Genomic DNA, 19116 nt, shown 5'->3' on the forward strand with positions numbered 1-19116 from the left:
AGAAGGGTGCAGTTTGAAGTCCCAGAACCAGTTAAAGAAAAAAGAATAGTTGAAAGAATCATTCTGTACCGTTGTCCTGGAATATAAAATAATGTCTGGAATCCAAAGATCTGCACTTGATAAGAGTTCTTTTTTTTCTTTAATTTGAATCATAACTTCCATGTAGACGTTCACGGTTTACGTAAAAAGGTTTACCTACTTCTTGTATTGTTGTGCTAGTAGCATTGGTATACATTTAAGTTCAGATGTTAATGGCCTATTATTGCATTTCTTTAATTCAATAATTGTATTTAATGTTTTAACTCAATTCAATTTTATAGTCTTCAGAATTATAAACTTTTTACATTTGTGGGTTTTTTTTCTCCCTATATGGTTTCTTAGATCTTCTAATACGATTGATAATGCATACTGTTTGGGAATCTTAGGTCTTCTTACTGACACACCATTGGATGTAATGGCCATTTTCTAAGTATAACACTTTTTCCTTTGTAAAGAGAAGTTAATTAAAGTAGAGACTGTTTACGGATAACTTTCTAAATATACGTTCAAATTTTAGTGGATACATTCTATATTAACAACATCAGAAAGACTCAGACATAACAGCAATTTAAACATATAACTCAAAATCATACCTATCACTATGGGAGCTTGAACAGCGCAGAAAGGAGAAGTGAGTTTCAATTATTGATAGTTTCATGGCCTTTGCATTTGAAAAATGGGTGCTCAGGTAAATTTTGTCCTTGTAAGTGTGGACAAGTTTTACATGAATTTTCATTCAAGTTTTTGTATGAATTTTAAGTGGGCCTGTTTTAACATTTGATTTGTTTTTTGTACAAAAGAAAAAAGTGTTCTCCACATTTAAATGCATTATACTGGAGAATATTTAATGCAAACTTGTAATTATATTATTTTAAATTTTTGTCTTTTATTTATTACATATATTGTTATACTTTTTTATATAATACATTTTTGTTTGTTGATGTGGTCAAATATATTTTTCATTTGAACTTAAAAAATCAGGCTTGAGATCTAACTCTTCACTTACTAACTGTAAGAATGTGGGCAAATTCCTTAATCTTTTTAAGTTTCAACTTTCCCATATGATAAAAATAAAATGACACTATCTTACTCATGGGATTATTATGAAGATTAAACGAGTCAATTTAACATGAATTTGCTTGGTTACCCATAAAATCATATACAGATACCCTGGAAAAGTTTTACTTTCTACATGATGGAAATAATTTAAAATAGTGGACTTTATCAAGATTATATACCGGCAACACCATGTGTAAAGAAATTGTACGTTTAGGTTACCATTCAAATGGGATGTTTGATTTCTTCCAAAATAGAAGCCATTCTCATTAATACCTATATATCTAAATTTAATAACTTCACTTTTGGCATACTTTCAAATACTAATCTTGCTTACATCATGATATCAATGGTAGGGTTCTGGTATTTCCAGCTGAGAAATTTATCATGTAAAAGAGAGCACATGAGACTTTTCAGGACTCTCTTGCCAAAGATGCCTATGGATCGGAAGGAAGAGGCTAAGGATGCTGCAATGAAGAGCTGGCTGGTCTCCATCCAGTCACGGGGCAATAAGAGCGCATTGCACCATATACTGATTCTGGTCCAAAAAAATGTATCAGTGCCCTAAAATACTGTTTTTCTTCTCAACTCTTGGAAAAAATGAGCTCCCAAGTGGCTCATTACAATAGAGTTGATGGTGTGGTTGGCACACAAATGAGGAATCTTTGCTTGGCAGGTCTTTCTCGTCTAAAGATTTATTATTTTTGAAAGATGCAGAGTTCCAAGTCATGGTGAACTGCACTAAGGTAGCATCCTTCCCCGAAGGTCATACTTATTCTACTACAGACAAAATCTCTGTGATCCATGAAGGTGGTACCTTTCTTGAATTTCTTAAACTGTGTAGCTAGCCACATAACTAAATTCTCTTATTTTATCTAATAGACTTTAAGTTGCTTCTCTTCCTTTTCCCAGGAATATAACGATTATTCTGCATATAATGATAAATACTGGAAAGAAAAAGGCAAAATTATCTGTTATTCATACTCTTACATAATTATTTTGGCTTGAATAAGAAGCTTCTGTTAAATAATGGTAATGTTAGTGGGCATCGCTGTTTTGTTCCTGACTTGAATGAGAAGCTTACTTACCGAGGATGAGCCTAGCCTTTGATTTGAGATTTACTTTTAGTCCTGTCAAGAAAATATTAATTTATCCTTATTTTGCTAATATTTTATTTTTAAAAATAAGGATGAATATTGAATTTGGTCACATATCTTTTCAAATCTAATAAATGAGCATATGACTTTTCTCTTTTGTTCTATTACATTATAAGTTTCTAAATAGGGAACCCTCTTGACATTCCTGGATGAACCCTAGTTGTTTGCATCATACATTCACGTACTACCATAATGCTGCATTTAAGATTCCCCATTATTATTGGCCTACAGTTTTCATTTGTGGAACTATCTTCAACACGTTTTGGTAACTGTGACAGCTTTCCTTCTTTCACTGGGCTCTGTGGTAGCTTATTTCTTCAAGTTTGGAGAGAACTCCCCTATAAAATCATCTGGGTGACCCTGACATTGGAAAGGGAGAAGGAGAGTCTTTAATAACCCTCTTAATTTCTTGCAATATGTTTTTATTCGTTTTCTGGAGTCAATTTTAGTAATTTATAATTTCCTTAAAAATGCCCTATATATCTGGGTTAATTAATTCATACAAAATTTTGCAACGAATTCCCCTAATTATTTTGTGTTTGTCCGAATCTGTCAGTTCCCCTTCTTGTTTGTGTGTCTCCTCATTCCTCGTTCATCTTTCTTGTCCTTACTCCCTTCTCTCTTTTGTCATGTTGATGTTCCCTCACCAGTGACTCAGAGCCTAGGATCTGCCCCCCCTCCTCACTCCTGGTCAAGGGCTCTTCCTTACCCACTCAATCTTCTCTCCCAAGGCTATGAAGCATTCCCTAGTGATATCTTCGTACCAAATGGGTGATTCTCCAAGCAAAAAGGAAGTCTGTTGCGGTACTTACATTGCTCACATGAAGAGCATTGGCTCTAGCGAGATTGATTTCTGGAGTATCTGGCATTATGTGGATTGAAGTTTTATCCTTGTCCCAAAGTTCTCTGTACTTTGGCTATGGAAAGAACCAATAATAACACAATTACAAATTGCCTGTGGCAATGCACAGCTCTCAACTTTCCTGGTCCAGAATCTTTTCATATTAAGGTAAAAATTTCCAGAATTTTTCATGTAAGTTACTCAAATTTGATATGAAATCTGTATTAATACCTTTTATTACTACTTTGAGTTTTTGTTTAAAGTTAACAAACAATAACAGAACAACCCTGCCAATATTACTTACTAAAACCTTTGCTATCATCAATATTATTATCTTACAAAGAAATTACCAGCTTATTTATCATTTCTTTATAACACTAACTTAATTTTACATAGAAGAAAAATGTGACTCACAATACTAATATTTTCAGCATTTGACTTAGCAAGGACAACATCAGGTGTATCAACGATGCTCGTGTACTTGAGTTTCACCACAGGTGTCCGATAGACGCTGTCTAGTAGGATCTTCTGGGCATTTTTGACTCTCAATACTTCAGGAGACCCTTCGGGCATCCAGCCGATGCCACGCAACCATTCCAAGTCAGCCTTGTAGATGGCCTGGGAAGGAAAACAAAGTTAGGTAGAGGTAGGGTTTTTTTAAATTGTGGTAAAGTAAGGAAGCAGTTTTTCATGTTACACTTTATCCTCCACAAACAATAATAAAACTGAGCATAGGCCTGACGCACACAGTTCCTCATATGTACAGCCATGTCTTGTTCTGCTCTGTTTTCTGTGGCAGGGTGGAGGGGGTCTATGTTGGGGTCTTGATGCACATTCTAGAAAGCAGAGTGATGCAGAAGGAGTGCTCTGCTTAGGGGATGCGTGGAAGAGTTCTGAATATTTGGTAATCCTCACACTAGCTAATGTGGACTTTTAAAGCAATAATAATAGGCTCTCCAGGAAGCTATCCACACAGCAACCAGAACGATCTTTATAAAATTCACCACTCAGATCTGAAGTCACAACATCCCCCCATCCTATGGCTTCCCAGTGATCTTACGGTAAAGATCAAAATCTTAACATAGATTAGAAGGTGATGATGGTCCAGCATCAGCCCCTACATACTCTTCCAGCTTCCTCCTACACCTGCCTTCCTTTAACCTGTGCATCCTGCCCACGCTGGTCTTTCAGTTTGTGGTTTGCACACAACCTGCTTTGCATATGTTGGTCATTCTGCAGGAATGCCCCCTGTGTCCTCCTCCAGAACCAACTCCTACTCTCCCTTATATCCCTAAATCAGATTTCTCCGTATAAGCTTTCCCCACCTCACTTTCTCAGTCATCCCATTTTTTTTTTTTTTTTTTTTTACTGATATTCTCTAGTATTACTAGAGATATACTGATCTGTTTCTTTGTTATCAATGTGAAATTCCTAAAGTCAGGAACTGTGTTGTGTTTCTTCTTTATTCACCATTGTACCTTCAGTGCTTAGCACAATCCCTGGCACATGGTGTGTTCCATATTTTTAAAGGGATAATTAAGATAATTTTTAAAGGGATAATCAATCCCTAGCTCCACAATTTTGATCTCAATCGGGTTTTCTTTTTCTAAGACAGCACTTCACTCCGAATCGGGATTAGCATTTTCTTGTCTATCTAGACCTGTTTTCTCAGATATAGGCAAGTGGTTAACTAGATAAAATTATTCTATGTGAAACACCATTATTAATTTCATTTAAAAAGCTGTAGTGTCCTTCAGAAGTGGTACTTTAATAACTGTTTAACAGGCTACAAATATCAAACTAAAAAGGGAGTAAGAGGAGTCAAAATGTAGGAAATTTCTACATTAATGATGAATGTTGTTGGTTTTAGTGTGTAAAGTATGATGGAGACCCAAAATTCAGAAGAAGGAATTCTTAAAGAGGATTACATACAGGTTTTGAAGTCCCCTTCCTCATTCTTTGAGAGCTTGATTGATATGCATTCCTCAATAAACTAATGTGGTTCAGGTCAATGAAGAGACTGCATTTTTCTAGAAACTGGCCTAAATCCACCAGTTGGCAGCTCATTTCAAATGTTGGATATACTTTTCTATAACAAACTCATTCATTATTAGAAAGCATCTCTTGAAGCTTAAGGGAACCAAGTTCAGATAATTAAAAGAAAGTATTAATTGTATACAAGAAACAAATATCCTGATGGAACTCATCATTTCCAAAAGACTGAATGGGCAGAAAACACGAGCAAATCTAAAAATACTTTAGGTAAATGAATGAAACATCAAGTTGTGAAGAATCTCAAGTTTAAGGGAAACAAGTGAGTTTGGAGTATGCTGCTAGCCTCTGAAATTCATTTCAAGCAAGACAGCCCCTGTCATTCTTCAACTGAAGAACCAAGAAAATGCTTATGTTTAATAAACCACAAACAGTGCACCCATTAACAAATCTAAGAAAAATTCTGGTAGCACCACTAATAATGAAAATGCAAACTTTCTGAATAAGCCTAGAAGTAAGGTACGCGATGAGTACACTTGGTAACCAACACTAAAGGGAAGTGCTCTTGCAGAGAGAGTTGCATTTTCCCGAGCACCAGAGGGAGTGAGGGGCAAAGCTGTGGAAGACTTTCTTTCTGAGCAAGAGCTCACCCCTCGGGCACGTCCGTTGATACTTCCTGCATGAGCAACAACTTACATCACTCTGCAGGTCATAGGCTTTCCTGGCTTGGATCACATCATTCTGGTCAGGAAAGCAAGACCAGTGGTGTAGGTAATGCCGATAGTCCACGTCGCTTGCTAATGCCTGGCCCTCTTTGGCAGCATTGATGGACACCATGTCGACTGGGATGGTGATCTTGGCCTTGTGGTCATTGTACGCCTTTTTGTACAGCCTGTCATTCTGCATCTTCATCACATTGGCCGCAAAGACCAGTTTAGGGTCTTCCTTGGCAGTGCGACATCCAATATAATGACCTTTCTGTTTCTCGTAGGTGGTTTTGTATAGATACTGGTGGATGTGAACAGAAGAAAGAAGAGTTGTTCTCCAAACTCACTTTTCTAGACAGTCTACTCAAATAGCCTCAGTTTCCTTACCTAAAAGTTACCCTTATGGGGGCACTGTTTTTCTTTAAATTCACATTATAACTTTATACTTCTTGATACACTGGCTTGTCTTCTGAGTCTATATGCATGAAGACATTGTGAAGACCTCAAAGATGAGAACTGTGCTTCTAAATTATCCCCCAATACAGGCATATCCACTATTTCCCAAACTTCAGTCACTGTTTGCTGTTCTCACGTGTTTTGCCACAAAGTACCACCTGTACTTTATACTTTACTTTGTCAATGTGATTCTTTGTTTAAGTAAATATATTTTAAAGTGTGTAAGCTTATTTAAAATTTTTTATTTTAAAATTTATAGTTCTATTTAAGTGGGGAAAAAATCAATATTTCTCTAGCACATATTAAAATGAATATAACTATTTTTAAAAATGTTTCTTCATGGACTGCATAAAATTATCACAGGAAGCAGCTATGCAGGCAGCACTTTAAGAAACAATAGAATTCTTTGCACCCACTAAATCTCTGTAAGTGCTTATAAATTAACTTATATTGAGAAGAGACTGAAAAGAAAATCAAAATCTGTGCTTAATCATATAAACAGCAGAACCAAGCAGAGAAGTAGGAAGGTCCTCAAATTGCTGTGAAAGTTGTTCTTGAATTTTGGATTGTAAAGCAAGACACGAATAACGGTGACCTTCATTCTACTTAATTAAAATTCTTGGGGAATTAAGTTAGAGATTAGTACAGTATCAACTCTCTGTGTGTCTATGAGTTAATGTTTGTTAAGGAGGAGCAAGGAGGCACTCTCACATCACTGGCAATGTCCCTGGAAGCCTTGGCATGCTTGAACCCAATGGCATCTGCTTTCAGGTCATAACCAGTCATCTTGACGTCTTCCCAAGCTTTCTGATACTGCTTCTGCAAATGGAGATTGCAATGCCACAGTCAATCTGAAGAGGGAGCTACTGAGTCAGCATTACTGGTAAGTTCAAGAATACATGGCAACAGTTACACTGAAAATCAATCTCTCCTTAAGATTTGTAAAATGGCTTGGTTTTGTATCGAACATAGTTCCAGTAGATTTTTAATGACATTTAGTCAAGTTCTCTTTCAATATCTTTTTTTTTTTAAAGAAAGGAATTTAAAAGACAGTAAAGCACATGAAAATGAGAAAAATTACATATATTGTTTGGCTTTTAAAAGGAAAAATCAATGATGGGCCACTAAAAAGAGAACTAAATATTAATATACATGCATTTTCACCATCACTACACATGGTTTTCACCAGTGCATTTTTCCGTCCAATAAAGACGAGGACACACGTTTCTACAGTATAAACACACACTCAGGTGTGCTTGTGCACACACACATGGCACTTATCACTGAAGACCAGAAATGAAAGGAAAGTTAGGGAAATGCCTTTTGCTAACTGCTCTCTGCAGCTCGCAGACGGAAGGCAGAGAACGCCGTGTGGAGCGAGGGGCGGGGCGGCGTCTTACGTTGCTGATCTGCACTGCGTTGATTTTGGACTGCAGCATCAGCGGGGTGTCAGCTGGCACGTTCACGTTAGCCTTCTCCTTTTCCCAGGCGTCACGATACAATGGCTGGTAAAAATGAAAAACAGAGGGTGATTAATGAGTAAAGAAGTAAATTAATGAGTAAATACCATATGAAGAAACTCATAGGTACAATGAAAGGTTCTCTTTGGATGTGCTCAGATGTATATGTGATCGCATTTGTTTTCATCTGTGTTTCTATTTAGAAGGTGTCAAAAGTGACTTCAAGAAGAATATATTCATGTGTGATGAAGTATAAACGTAAAACGCACCAGAAACATGGTAGTAAACGGATCCTCTTCTATTTACTCACATATAATTACCTGACAGGTAAGCCTGCATTGTAGGTAACTATGATGATCCACATTGCTAACCAAGTCTTGGCTTTCTCAGTCCACATAATTATCATAACGTCTAAAATGAGCACTTTTAAAAGCGCCCCTGCACTTTTCCACTTACTTCATGATCGAGTAGCAATAAAAATATGGCAGTTTTGTGATCATGGCATTAACTGGTGGATCTGTGTTATAGGCAAGGTCTCAAAATGTGTTCAAAATGGGTATCAGAGTCTGAAACATGGAGATGCCTACCATACTTTGACCAAAGGGTTATCTAGGCAAATGAAATGTGGATACTATTCATTGATTGGCTATATGAAATTCTGTCTGGGTACATGCACATTCAAGATTCTAATCCTGGTATTAGCAGTTTAAGGTTCACAGTTAGAATCTCTACTGAGACCTCTACAACTTGTCTGAACATCTCATGAACTGACTTACCTCACTGATCTGCACAGAGTTGATCTTTGCCAGGACGACTTCAGGGGTATCAACAATGCTGGTGTGTTTGAGGGCCTCAGGCCTTGTGCGATACAACCTTTCATTCAGGAGATTCTGAGCATTCTTTACTCTCATCACTTCCACAGAACCCTCCGGCAACCATCCAATACCCTTCAGCCATTCCAGGTCTGATTTGTACACGTTCTACAAGAAGGAGAGGACCACAGAGCGCAGAAGAGTTAAATTCACCTACGAGAGCATGATGCCAGCAAACCACACACTGCCTCTACTCAGATCATCTGGGCGGTCAACCCCATGAAACTCAAGGATCAACGTTAAACGGTAATATTTGGGCAGTACATTCCTGGCACATGTCTCTGGGAGAAGTTCACAGTATCCTATGGGAATTGGAGATGGGCTGACAAGTGGCACTTTTGGGATGACAGAAAGCAATGACACACAATTTTGTTTTCATGCAAGTTTGAGCTTCTGTGCTCACTACTTGAAATATGCCTTTTGTACACCATGGAAAATAATATCTGCAGGAATTTGGGAGAAAAATGTCCTTAGATGCATGTGTAATGAGAAAAATACATATCTATATCTATAGACAACTTTCCTCTTTCTCCCTCTAAATATATTATAAAAATATACATACATTTTCCTCTATGTGTCTGATAAACTTGAGATCCAGTATTTCCTTATGCTAATACCTATTTCTGACATAAAGATATCTTATCATGCAAATGTTAATGCATCAGGACAACTGGGATTGAAATTTTCTACCTAATTACATAGAATAAGAGAGTGATTTTCTTCTTGATAAATAAGGCCTTGCCACATAAGAAGGAATCCCCTATAAAATGGAAAGTGTTCAGAAAAACTCCACAGAAATCTACAGAATATGTTAGATTCTATTAAGATTACTGTTTAAATTACATCCCGAGGGAATACACTGCAGGGAAACACACAGACACACATCTCCCCCGGAGTCTGGAGGCAGGATACGCACATCGCTCTGCAGTTCGTAGGCTTTCTTTGCCTGGATCACATCATTCTGATCTGGCAGACACGTCCACTGGTGCAGATAATTGCGATAATCAATGTCGCTAACCAGGACCTGGCATTTCTTGGCTTGAACAATGGACATCATGTCCAATGGTGTATTGTGAATTCCTTTAGACTTCTCATAAGCTTTCTTGTATTCTCTGTCACTCTGGATCTTGGCAGCATGTATAGACCATACCAATTTGGGGTCATCTTGCAGGGTGCGGAAACCCACATGGTGGCCCAGTTGCTTACGGTAACCTTCTTTATATTTGTACTAAAGTGATGAAGAAGCAGATAATAAGACATGAAAATAACGTATGAAGAGGACTTCTCATTAAACGTTTTCAGAATATTTTTTTTAGCCTTAATGTAAATTGGCTTATCATTGGCTCATCATTATCAGTTCACTTTAATGAAATTAGATAGAGCTATTTAAATAGTTCCACAGAGGACATGAGTAAATCAGAGGGAAATAGTATGGTGAATAAGAGTAATTTTAAAAAATAGCTAACATTTACTGAGCAATCACTACATGTCAGACACTATTATGAGTGCTTCAAATGTATTAGGCTGATCTATATGAAATTGCTGAATTTTTTAGTTAAAATAGTTAAATAGTGGCAGTTATAACCTTGTTTAATCCTCACAACATCTCTATGAGTTGGATACTAGTACTATTACACATTTCATATGGGAAAAATGAGGGACAATGAGGGTAACCATTGTCCCCAAGGTTGCCTGGCAAGTGGAAGTTAGGTCAGATGGTCTCCAATAGTACTGAAGGTACCTCAGGCAGGAAAAAGTCATATGTGTGGTTTTGGAGACAGACGAAGAAGGTGCATGTTTCAGGAGTGGAAAACGATGTTGTTGGTTTGAATCAGAAAATGATAGTAAAAGGCCTCCATCTTGTCCATACTCGTCCTAAGCGTCTTAGGACCAGATTAAGACAGTTTCTGTTTCTTTTCCATATTTGGGTAACATAGGAGAGTTTGGACAAAAGGGAGAAAGAACTGAAAATAACGGAGATACTGTGGATCAGCTATGGTTTTTAGAGTTAAAAATGAGAAGTAAGAAGGAAGAGACAGCTGGATATAGGAGATATAAAATAGAGAAGAATTTGAAGGAACAATGGTAACTTAAAGATTTGGTGCTGGAGGGCCTTGGTAGGATAATATTTTGACTGCTGGTAAGTTTTTAAATTACTGTTAAATGAACTTCAGAAGGTTATTCAGAGCATTATGCATATGCCTCCAGCTTAAAATCGTGCATATAAAGTGTGATTTCAGTCTTAAGCCTTATATAAAACTTTCATCTGTGATTTATATTTATGGAGACTGTCATAAAGATTTGGGGGATAAAAATCACATTGTGTTGGTTCCTGAATTTTTCCAAGAATTTTGTATGGACTCTTCATGAGATTTTACTTCCACTTAGGAACTGTTTACACATATACCTCATCTATGCTTACCTTAGTGTTTTCCATCCCATTTTAATGTTTTTAAATAAAGTCTTTAGCCCAAGATAAAATGCAATTGTTTGCACAGATTAAAAAAAAAAACCAAACCAGAATTCCTGAAAAATACTCTCCCAATTCGCTGTAGAGAGGAGAAAATTCACAAGGAAACAGAAGGAGCCGTACCTCGCTGGCAATTTCTCTGGAGGCTTTGGCGTGCTTGATTTCAATGGCATCGGCTCTTAAGTCATAACCTTTCTGCTTGGCCTCATCCCAGGCTTTCTGGTAAAGTTTCTAGTGAGGGAAAACACAGGTTTGCTTACAAGAATTGAAAATCAGTGGCCATACCCCAAGCAGTCATAATACAAATCATAAGGCATAATGTAAATGAAGGCAGCAGAAGAAAAAAACAGTCACTCTGAGTTCTTTTGGTTATTGCCTATTTGCTTTGTGGAGTGCAGGATACTTCCGACTAAAAATTTAAAGCTAAACATCTAAATCTGTGAATGTTGGACTATTTACACTTATCACAGTATAGTACAGTCTGAGAATATCCCTCTACACAGTACAGGGGAGCAAAGAATCGAGTGTGATCCGAGAAAGCCTTCATCAGGGAACCATATGAGACCTGATAAGTCTTTCTCCTGATGCTGCCCTTTGACTTTTCTGAGGTCTCTGCCAAAGGGATGTGATGTAGATACCATACCTATCCTGCACTTTGCATATAATGAAGTTTTGGCTTTTCTTACAGCCTTGAAATGTCAAATAAGAAAGTCCTGGATCAACCAAAACCCTATAGAGACAATAGAGACCGTTACCTCTTATACTTCCTAGCATAAGAGGCACTTAAGTAGGGATTTCATTATCCTCGACTGGTATACAATGAAACTGAGCTGTAGACAATTGGATATAGCACAATGATTTCAAGGTTGAAACAAGCACGCCAAAGAGATTCAGATACCCCAAATCTTGCAGTCCAGGGACCCAGACATGTATCTAAACTAATGTTTGAAAGAGAATTCTCATTCATATTGCCCTGGGAATGGTAACTGAAGAGAAAGTATCTAGCACCAAAAGCTGTAAACATCTCTAAGGCAGGTAATTTGTCCATTATAACACACTCCACAAGCTGACAGATACTGTCCCATAAAGACATTTATACTTCATATTTATGCCTCTTACATTGCTGATTTGCAAGGCATTGATATGGGCCTGCAGCATGACTGGCGTGTCAGAAGGGATGGTTATGTTGGCTTTATCTTTATTCCAGGCTTCCTGATATAGTTTCTGTGGAGGGAAGGAAAATATTATTTTAGTACAGTGACAGAGAAGGATACCTGAAACATTAAGCCTTAGTGACTATTTAATCTGGAAAAATGTTTTGATATATGTTTGTGATGGTTAGTTTTATGTGTCATCTTGGCGAGGCCATGGTACCGAGATATCTGGTCAAACATTATTCTAAATGTTTCTGTGAAGGTATTTTTTCTATCAGACTAACATCGTATCAGTCGACTTTGGGTAGATTACCCTCTGTAATGTGGGTGGGCTTCATCCAATCAGATGAAGGCCTTAAGAGAAAAAAGAATGACCTCCCCTGAACAATGAGTAATCCTGCCAGCAGACAGACTTGGGTGTGAACCATAGCTCCTTCCTGGGTCTGCAGTCTGCTGGTCTACCTTGAAAATTTTGGACTTGCCAGCCTCCACAATCATGTGAATCAATTTCATAAAATAAATCTCTCTCTCTTGTGCACAAACTATTAGCTCTGCTTCTCTGGAGAACCTGACTAATACAGTATTATACCATTTAATATGTAGCATTATGCCACAGATTTTGTACTAAGTATTGGTTTCCCTGAATTCTAATGGAGTGTTATTTTTCATTTTAGTGCTTCCAAGTCTGTGTGTGAGGCAGGCATCTATCAGAGTTCTACTTTGTGTGTACCTTCATGGAACTAGCCAAGTCTTAGAGTTGCTCCCATCACTTTAAGTCTTTGGAGAGAAACAACCCACTTGCTCAGTTTGGGTGGCATCTTCTGAAAAGACAGTCCTGTGAAAGGAAAGCCTGGTGGTAGGATTGGTTCTTACCTCACTCATTTGCAGAGAATTGGCTTTTGCCAGGACAACGTCGGGTGTGTCGACAATGGAAGTGAATTTCAAGGTTTCCGGGCGTGTCCTGTACAGTCGTTCATTCACTAGGTCTTGAGCAACCTTCACTCTGTTCATTTCTACTGAGCCTTCTGGCATCCAGCCAATGCCACGCAGCCAATCCAGGTCTGCTTTGTATACATTCTACAAAGACGTTAGACAGGGATATTGTTCCAAATGCTAGACAGACCAACCCTTAAGTGAAAAGTTAAGTTCTCAGGTTGGTAAATGCAGGAATTGGTGGTCCCAAAATGAGTAGGACCTGAGATTTTACATGACTTGGCAGGGGGGAGCAGTTGATATCCATGACAGAGTCAATTAGAAAAACATAATTTTTTATGCCAGCTATGAATAGGAATAAAATAGTAATTATGCTAAATTTCGTGATAATTATTTAATATATGAAAGAAATTATAGAACTGAAATAATTTTATTTTATTATTATTTTTTTTGGTTGGGGGGAAGTAATTAGGTCTAGTTATTTATATTTAGAGGAGGTATTGGGGATTGAACCCAGGACCTTGTGCATGCTAAACATGTGCTTTACCACTTGAGCTACACCCTCCCCCGAGAACTGAAATAATTTTAAAGGACATTTTGTCATGTCTCATTCTACTTTCACCATATAATAACTGACCCAAGGAAACTGTTTAGTGTTTTGGATATAGTACAATAGTGGCAGTTATTTTAAAAACATTCAGATAATTTACCTGAAATATATTTTCACTGCCAGACAATACAAAGGACATGAAGAAAATAGTCTGAAATCTAGGCCAGGGAATAAAGGACATGATCTAAATAGAGTTTCTCATCTATGTTCTTTGATTCCCATAACTTCTAAGTATGGGTTTTGTTTTAAACACTGTGAATGGCACCCCCTGAGACTGTGCAGTGAGCAACCCGTGGGTCAGTTCACAGAGGCACTGACTGGACAATTAATAAATCTCTGCCCTCCCATTCCATCTTTCCTAAAGTTCACATTACGTACATCACTCTGCAGGTCATAGGCCTTCCTTGCTTGGATAACGTCGTTTTGATCAGGTAAGCATATCCAGTGATGCAGGTAATTTCGGTAATCAATGTCACTGACCAGAGTCTGACATTTCTTGGCCAGCAAGATGCCCAGCATGTCCACTGGGCTAGTGAACTTGGTCTTCCACTTCTGGAATTCCTTCTTGTACTCCCTTTCACTTTGAATCTTCCCTGCGTGTATGGCGCACATAATCTTGGGGTCATCTTCAACGCTCCGGGCTCCAATGTGATGGCCCTTCTGTTTCTCATATGCTTCTTTGTACTTGTACTAAAACACCAGAAACATAGGTTGAGAAGCCTGGTTTTAAGACCATATACAAGCAGATGACATGGAAACCCACAAGCAAATGGACAAGAATTTCACATTGCAAACATTTCGATATTTCTGAACAATTTTAAACTAACATTTTATGCTATCATAAACATAACTGTAGTGTGATCATATATGTTCATTGGGAACCCATTCCTGCAGCAACTCTAACTACAATTTCAAAATGTATTTTTCCTCTCTGTGACGACAAAGGGAAAGGTCTTAGAAGGTAGCAAGCGAGACTGGAGGGGCACATGGGGAAGCTATTACAGAGTGTGTCCCACTGGCTGCACTGTGGTTGCTCAGCAGGTGAGACCACAGAGGTTAGAAGGAGGGCACTTACATCACTGGCGATGTCCCTCGAGGCCTTGGCACTTTTGATGGAAATAGCATCAGCTCTCAGATCATAGTCCTTCATCTTTGATTCATCCCATCCCTTGGTGTAAAGTTTCTAGGTGGAGGATAACACACAACAGAAAAGTGTTATAGGAAGTTAATAGACTACCATCCTTACTAGAATTGGCCTAAGACGGAAAAAGTATTTTAATCACTCTTTCACTAAAGGCTGAAACAACAATCAGGAAATCTCTTACTTGGCTGATATTGGCAGAATTGCTCTTGGCCAGAAGGATTTCTGGGGTGTCCGGCATCACATGGATGGAGGTTTTATCAGCATCCCAGGCTTCTGTGTATAAATGCTACAGGGGAAGTGAAGCAAAACCCTTGGTTAAAGCCAATACATTACAGTTGTTATCAAATTTAACTCATTTAACTGTAAAATAGCCTTTTTAAAATTCTTTGGAGGTGAGGAAAGCAAAAGCATACTGGGGAGAGTAAATCATGGCAATATTTCAACAGCCGTTATGTTAGTTTCGTAGCTAATATGAAGCAACCTAAGGATCTCCATTATTACTTCTTTTCACCCAGTGAAATCTCAAGCTCACCCAGAAAACCTCCAAGGTTGAAGCCTGGCTACAGGACTACGATGTAGCAGAAATCCCTAGATTTCAGAGTCAATCCCAAGGTCAAACCCAACTCCACTATGTCCAAGCTCTGTGATCTTAAGAAAAGTACATAACACCTCACATTCCTCATTTCTTGGAGCATGATAATCATCTTTTTCCCCTGGTTAATTTTTTTAATTGAAATACAGTCGATTTACACTGTTGTGTCAATATGTGATGTGCAGCATAATGTTTCAGTCATAACACAGACATATATTCCTTTTCATTTTTTTCATTATAGGGTACTACAAGATATTGAATATAGTTCCCCATGCTATACAGTATAAACTTGTTGTTTATCTATTTTATATATAGTAATTAGTGTTTACAAATCCCAAGCTTCCAATTTATCCCTCCACCCTCCCCTTTCCCTGCCCTGCTCACCATGTTTGTTTTTTCTGTGAATCTGTGTCTGTTTTGTAAATAAATTCATTTGTATCATATTTTAGATTCCTCAGTGCTGATTCCCTAAGTGATATCATATGATATTTCTCTTTCTCTGTCTGGCTAACTTTACTTAGTATGACAATCTCTGCATCTTTTTTATTAAGTATTTTTTAACTTTATTCTTGTCTCTCTTTTTTGGTATATAAATTTATTGAATATTTTTTGGAGATTACCATAACACATAGCAAGTGCCTGAGTCATAGTAGGGACTCAACAAAGTTTTTGGTGTTTCCTGTTGTTATCACTGTGGCTGCTGTTGACAGATGTGGTACAGAGTAGAATTTCTGGAGTTTTAAAACCCTAAAGTCTAGAGTTTGCTATCTGAGAGCCAATTTCATATTCTGCACTGAGCACTCAGTCTCACACCCTGAATGTTTGGAAGATGTCCAGGCAGGTGTAGGAGAATTCAGAAAAGTTAGAGTCACTCTCAAATGTGCACATTAAGGGCCTAGCCACTGGATAAAGAAATTAGACCAGTACCAATAAGCAGACTCTAGAACTCTGCAGGAAGGAAGTCATCATCTCTCTCGTGCAATAAAACAGAAAGCAGAAATAGCACTCACTTTCCAAAGTGGATTTCCACAACCTAAGAGGGGAGAGCAAACCAAGCAGCTAACCTGAGTTGTGCACTGGCACTGCTGTGTTTCCTAGACTGCAGAACAAAATGCAAAATGGTTGTATATTTTTTACAGGATGGATAAAGAGATGCCGATGGCTAGAGGCTGCTTTGCCTAGGAGAAGTATTGCATTTGTGGATGTTTCCAGGGCCACTGCTCAGAATAACGTGTGCATTATTCCAGAGAAACTGTCCTAGGCTACGCTTCCTCACACACACTGAGAATGAGGGGACACAGTGTTGAGAAGAGCCCGCAGGTCCAGCTAAGGGTCAAGCAGCTGCTTGGCTGAAGGCCTGCATGAGCAGCAGGCCCACCCCACCTCCTTTCTCTGGAAACCCTCCAGGGCACTCTGACTTGATGAGCCAAGTCTGGCAACCAGCAACAGTGGGAGACTCACCTTGCTCATTGTCAGGGCGTTATTCTTTGCCAGGACAATCTCTGGGGTGTCTGTAACGCTTGTGAACTTGAGCTGGTCTGCAGGCTGGCGGTACTTCCTCTCACTCAGGATTTCTCCGGCTCTCTTCACCTTCTCGACCTCCACAGAGCCAATGGGCACCCACCCAATGCCCCTCAGCCACTCGAGATCAGCCTTGTAAATAGCCTGAATGTGAAACAATGCCAAATATTTGTAAAAATTACCCACTCAGCCTGATGTCTGATCTTGCTAGCAGATATAGAGGATGTGTAATTCTGATCTTGTATAAATTTCTTGGAAGACACAGGACTGCCTTACTTTGGTGTGGAGTAGCTAGTCAAACACTTTGTCCCTGAAGGGAGCCAATCCTGGCTGTTTTAAAGATCCATGAAATCTCTCTAATAATATGTGATTTCACTGATACAAAACCATTTTAAGGAAATTACTGCCTGCCTTCTGATACAGTGTTTATTCTCTAATTTGAATGCCCATACCTCCTTGTATGGGAATAGTACTCTGGTGGAATACAGATGAATACAGTTTGTTCCTACCTCATTGGGCAGTGGCCTTCATAGCCATCATGTAACATAAAGAAAGGATGAACACTACTGGCTAACTACATGTCGAATTAATGTGTTTTCTGGGGACAGCAAAAAGGGATCTTTTTTCACATGTTTCTATATACTTGCTTCTAAGCCAAAGAATACTTTGATTTTCTACTCTTCTTTATCCTTTCCTTGGACCTCTGTCTTATATCGTAATTCAAGAAGGAAAAAAAGAAGACATTTTATAGTGCTTTCATTTTTCATTTTTCTTCTTTGCATTTAAATAATTAGCCAAAAGAATTTTTCTCATAAGTAAGAGTAACAGTTCTTTTTGTTCTTATGGTTTTTGGGGAAACTTTTCTTTTCTTTTCTTTTTTTTTTTTTTTTTTACAATGACACTACTTTTATCATTCTTTCAAAAGTGACTACTTGTCAGAGCCTGATCAAAAAAACAAAGAGCTACTATGCCAATAAAGTAGAATTTAAGACCCAAGGACAATCTCCTGGCTGACCACAAAAATACCTAACATATTCCTAGGGAGATAATTGTTCTCAGCTTCTTAGAAAAATTGTCTTGATATGTGTAATTCATTCTTCAACTTCCTCTCGCAAGTTATAACAGACATTTCCTATAAGTAGTCAGGAAAAATGATAATGCAATCAATTCATTCGGAAAACAGGTTGCATTAAACTAGGAAATCTTAACCTGGCATCAATGAACTTGGATAGAAAAAACAGTATCTTCGTTTTCATTAACTTCTAACTGAAAGATGGTATTTCTTTCAATTATAAATACAGGCAACAGATGATAGTAGTTTTAACACTACATGGGACTTTGTCAGCAATAGAAACATAATATTTTCATACCTTATTACAGTTATTGCAGACATCTTAAATATCTATGCTCATCACTTCCTTGAAATTAAATTAGTCATTACATCTACTGATAGATATTTTTATTTAGTGTGTTAATATAAAAGCATATATATTACTACATCACAGATTAAGTTCAGTGTTTTGACAATCACATTTTGATGTGATCAGTTTCCTTTGAAACCAGAGCATGTGTGTATATGTGTGTGTGTATAGTTCTACGCATTTCATGTTATGGTCCTGAGAAGTTGTCCATTGTTTTAACACTGCCAAAAGATTCTACGGTGCAAAAAAGTTAGAATGCCTTCTTAAAACCTTTTAAACACATCCTGGAGAATATAAGATCCACTCACATCACTCTGAAGATCGTAGGCCTTCCGGGCCTGGACGACATCATTCTGATCGGGCAGACAGAGCCATTCATGTAGGGGATGCCTGTAGTCTATGTCGCTTACAAGGATCTGGCACTTCTTGGCCAGCACCAACCCCAGCATGTCCACTGGGCTGCTGAACTTGGTCTTCCACTTCTCAAAGTCCTTCTTGTACTCCCGGTCACTCTGGATCTTGGCCACGTGCATGGACCACATCATCTTTGGGTCATCCTTCACATTTCGGGCCCCAATGTGGTGGCCAAGCTGTTTGCGGTAGCCTTCCTTGTATTTGTACTGAAAAAACAAAAAAGATGTGTCTAGTGATAAGGACATCTTGTTTACATCCCATTTCATAGTTTCATAGA

General features: G+C 38.1%; 1 protein-coding gene and 1 pseudogene across 1 annotated transcript in view; one reads left to right on the forward strand and one right to left on the reverse strand.

The window, feature by feature from the left end:
- Positions 1–19116, forward strand: part of LOC116663621 — a 544445-nt pseudogene that overhangs the window by 197243 nt on the left and 328086 nt on the right.
- The window catches only part of NEB (nebulin), a 226036-nt gene that overhangs the window by 105707 nt on the left and 101213 nt on the right, over positions 1–19116 (reverse strand). The window contains 15 exon segments of the mRNA XM_032479425.1: positions 3065–3169; positions 3508–3711; positions 5782–6093; positions 6960–7067; positions 7649–7753; positions 8485–8688; positions 9497–9808; positions 11174–11281; positions 12170–12274; positions 13078–13281; positions 14126–14437; positions 14823–14930; positions 15073–15177; positions 16945–17148; positions 18734–19045. Of these exon segments, the coding sequence (XP_032335316.1) occupies positions 3065–3169; positions 3508–3711; positions 5782–6093; positions 6960–7067; positions 7649–7753; positions 8485–8688; positions 9497–9808; positions 11174–11281; positions 12170–12274; positions 13078–13281; positions 14126–14437; positions 14823–14930; positions 15073–15177; positions 16945–17148; positions 18734–19045 (2808 nt within the window).

This window comes from Camelus ferus, chromosome 5 (genome assembly GCF_009834535.1).
Source record: "Camelus ferus isolate YT-003-E chromosome 5, BCGSAC_Cfer_1.0, whole genome shotgun sequence".
NCBI lineage: Eukaryota > Metazoa > Chordata > Mammalia > Artiodactyla > Camelidae > Camelus > Camelus ferus.